This window comes from Dendroctonus ponderosae, unplaced genomic scaffold (genome assembly GCF_020466585.1).
Source record: "Dendroctonus ponderosae isolate FM_Combo_2020 unplaced genomic scaffold, Dpon_F_20191213v2 Dpon_F_20191213_2, whole genome shotgun sequence".
Taxonomy (NCBI): domain Eukaryota; kingdom Metazoa; phylum Arthropoda; class Insecta; order Coleoptera; family Curculionidae; genus Dendroctonus; species Dendroctonus ponderosae.
The window spans coordinates 17,209,318-17,213,328 of NW_026018165.1; the positions used below are offsets into that span (position 1 = coordinate 17,209,318).

The 4,011-nt window shown below is 36.5% G+C and overlaps 2 protein-coding genes across 5 annotated transcripts in view; both read right to left on the reverse strand.

Moving 5' to 3' along the window:
- The window catches only part of LOC109536729, a 57,732-nt gene that overhangs the window by 35,052 nt on the left and 18,669 nt on the right, over positions 1-4,011 (reverse strand). The window lies entirely within an intron of this gene.
- The window catches only part of LOC125502359 (actin-5C), a gene marked incomplete at its 5' end in the record, with an annotated part of 1,323 nt that continues 294 nt past the window's right edge, over positions 2,983-4,011 (reverse strand). Inside the window, 1 exon segment of the mRNA XM_048663588.1 lies at positions 2,983-4,011. Coding sequence (XP_048519545.1) covers positions 3,277-4,011 — 735 coding nt within the window.

Consider the following 4,011-nt stretch of genomic DNA (forward strand, 5'->3'; position numbering starts at 1 on the left):
TAAGCGTAACAGTTTATTAATATCACGATTATCACTTGTTATCACCAAAAACACGAGAAATTGCCGTATTTACTTGTCCAACAAATCCTCTTCCCTTCTTACTGTCATGTCACTATCGCCACTACCTCATTGCGGTGTTGTCATGATGAATGTTTCATTATGTTTTCTGGTAATTACCACCTAAAATTCTTGAGAATTTTTTAATATAAAATTGCGACACTGTTATTTTAATGGCATTTGCTTGTCGCTTATTACAAACTAAGCCAAACACCAAATATATTCATGGCTACCGTTTTCCTGCTATTTTCTTGTGGATGCCACTCATATACATATACGTATATCAAATTGAATACTGAGCCGGCAAAGCAGCTCTCGTAAGTACCTACTTTTGTATACTGTAAACCATAGAGTAAGTAAAATTTTTTTTTTTACTCTATTTAAAATTTTAATTACTCTATGCTGTAAACCAGTGTTGCTCCCACAGAAAAACGTAAACAAATGAATCTGTTTACTCTGAGTTTTTCACCCATAAAGTCGTCCGTTTTAACCCCACACATAGGGGTGAGGGCGGAGCGCACACCCTCTATCTGAAAAAAATACTCAGGAAAACTCAGAACTATTTTATTAGAAATTTTCTGTTCAAAATTAAACTATTTATTACGATAAAACTGAAAAAATCGTCCGACTTCACCCCGAACGGCGGTACAACTAACAGTTAATGAAAAATAGAACGGCAATTTCGATTAATAGAATTAAAAGGATGACTGTCAGTTAAATTTGTTAGATATTAACTTTGTTCAGTCGTATACGAGGTATATAAAAAAAATAATTTTGACCAACAATAAAGTAAGTACAATTACACCTTTATAGTACCTTTATTTTTTGACAATATCGAAAATTGTTACTGCGTTCAAATATGCAGCTCCATCCAATTATACGAAACAAATAAATATTTATATCTTCTGACAAACCTGATACGACGGAACAAATTTGTTATCTGATGAAAGTATTTTCGATTTTAGAACATGCAGAACTTTTTATGACAAGTATCTTTTTTACGTAAAATTACTAAAAAAGTTTCCCATATGTAACCAACTAAAAAAAATGTCAACTTTTCTTAATAACATTAATTTTTGATTTCATCAAAAATAAAGGTACCTCTTCCTTCTTTATTATTCTTGAGAAAAATTCATATTTTCGGATTAATCTCGTATACGCCTGAAGAAAAAATATCTGATGGACGCATTTTAGGTTTTGGCCCAGGCAGAACTTTCTTTCGTAAAATTAAGTTCAAAAAGTTTTCCATATGGTTCGAACTTAAGTAGACATAAATTAACCTCAGATTAAACAGATTCATTTGTTTACGTTTTTCTATGGGAGCAACATTGGATTACAGTATACAAATGTAGGTACTTAGGAGAGCTGCTTTGCCGGCTCGGTATTCAATTTGACATATATGAGAGTGGCAAGCAAATGCCATTAAAATAACAGTGTCGAAATTTTATATTAAATAATTCAAAATAATTTTCGGTGGTAATTACCAGAAAACATAATGAAACATTCATCATGACAACACCGCAATGAGCTAGTGGTGATAGTGACATGACAGTAAGAAAGGAAGAGGATTGGTTGGACAAGTAAATACGGCAATTTCTCGTGTTTTTGGTGATAACAAGTGATAATCGTGATATTAATAAACTGTTACGCTTAAAAGAAATCGTGCGAAGTGGTTTCATTTGCAGGAAAACCGGCCTGAATTTTCCTAACCTGTACGGTTTTGCACGATTGTAAACAGGAACCAGTGGCGTGAGTTGTTTTGAATTTATAAGCTATCAAATGCTTGAAAAATTTGCGGGTAATGCTTTACGGCACGATCTGCTGTGGCACGAGCACATGCCCGTACGCACGGTACGCGCAGCCAAAAATTGCATACTGGTCAGCCATGTTGCCGAACTGCGACCAAAGTAGAAAATTTCAATGAAAACAAAAAAGTAATTCATTCAGGGTTGAAAACTTAGCAGAATTAAGTCCATACAGGAATTAGTAGACGAAACTGATAAGCTCATACATATATGATTGTGCGCGTAATTTAGCCGTAGTATGCATGCAAAGAAAATAAAATAAAGTATTTTCAGGTTTGGTTTCTCTATGTATGTCTATGAATGCGTGTGAGTTCTTAATCGGTTAATTGGAATTATGACGAGAATCGGAAAAGTAGTGAAAATATATCATCTGGGTATTACTAATTACTATCTATTTTATATTAAATAGTTAAGTATATTAAATGGTTTGTGTACATGAAAAGGAAGGAAGTGGTAATGTTGAGAAAGTGCTAATATAGTACTGGCAACTACGCGAAAAAATTCGACGCAAAGAGCTGAACCATCATGACTGTTGTTTTGGAAATTGATGAATTTCAGAGGGTGAAAAGTCCTGGAAAACGGCACGTCGAAAAATGTTGTTTGTTACGAGATTTCTTATAAGGTGAGCATAGTCTTAATCGGCAAAGCGGTAATCCTAGTATCAGATCGTACCGTAAAGCATTACCAATTTGCGTTACTTTTATAGCGTTCATAATTTCAAACATATAATGTAGATGTAACGGTCAGAAAATGAATGCATTTTTCATGTAGAATAAATCGATTAATACAAATTTTGACTACGCCTATGGCTAGGAGCCAGGCCAGTTGATTTTCCGATTAATTCTACTCTGACCGGTACCTACTTTATCCCTACCACCTGTTTTTCATTGATAAATCGCCGACCGTTAGAATTTAACGTTGATCCCAAACAAATTGAGATTTATGAATGACTAGCTTGGTCTATTTATTAATGTGTGATATTAACTATCAAACAAAAAGGCATTAAAAAAAATAGTTTGGAAACCACCCGACCCAGACTGAAAAATTTCGACGGGTAACTGGTTTGGAATTGTAGATAACTTGAAGCAGTCAAGTAGGCACTTAAAGAAAATACTAAAAGGAAAATTTACAATTTATTAAATATTTTCCGTAAACATTAGCTTACAATATAATTATATTTATCAGTAAAATAAAGTCTCATTCTGCACAACATGTGATAACTTACAAAAAACAATGATAGTATAGAAATACTTTGGCCTAGTGCGCGTACGGTCTTTCGTCCATAAAATGGCAGTTCTGGTCGCACAGCGACTTCATATCGCAGATACAATACAAAAGACTTCAAAGAAAAACGAATGCATGGAATAATGGAATGCAGGCGATACAAAAATAAATATTACAAGCCTTAACAAAATTAGAAACACTTCCTGTGGACGATGGAAGGGCCAGACTCGTCGTACTCTTGCTTGGAAATCCACATCTGTTGGAAGGTGGACAGAGACGCAAGGATGGAACCTCCGATCCAGACAGAGTATTTCCTCTCGGGGGGAGCGATAATTTTGATTTTCATGGTTGATGGGGCCAAAGCGGTAATTTCCTTCTGCATACGATCGGCGATTCCAGGGTACATGGTGGTACCTCCCGACAAAACAGTGTTGGCGTACAAGTCTTTCCTGATGTCGACATCGCACTTCATTATAGAATTGTAGGTGGTTTCGTGAATACCGGCAGCTTCCATGCCCAAGAAGGAAGGCTGAAATAAGGCTTCCGGACAGCGGAATCTTTCGTTTCCAATAGTGATGACTTGACCGTCAGGAAGCTCGTAGCTCTTCTCCAAAGAGCTAGAACTAGCAGCAGTTGCCATCTCCTGTTCAAAGTCCAGAGCCACGTAGCAGAGCTTCTCTTTGATGTCTCGGACGATTTCCCTTTCGGCAGTGGTGGTGAAAGAATATCCACGTTCGGTTAAAATTTTCATTAAATAGTCTGTTAAATCACGACCAGCCAAGTCCAAACGAAGAATGGCGTGGGGGAGAGCGTAGCCTTCATAGATGGGTACAGTGTGAGACACACCATCTCCAGAGTCGAGGACGATACCAGTGGTACGACCAGATGCGTACAAAGAAAGCACAGCCTGGATGGCCACGTACAT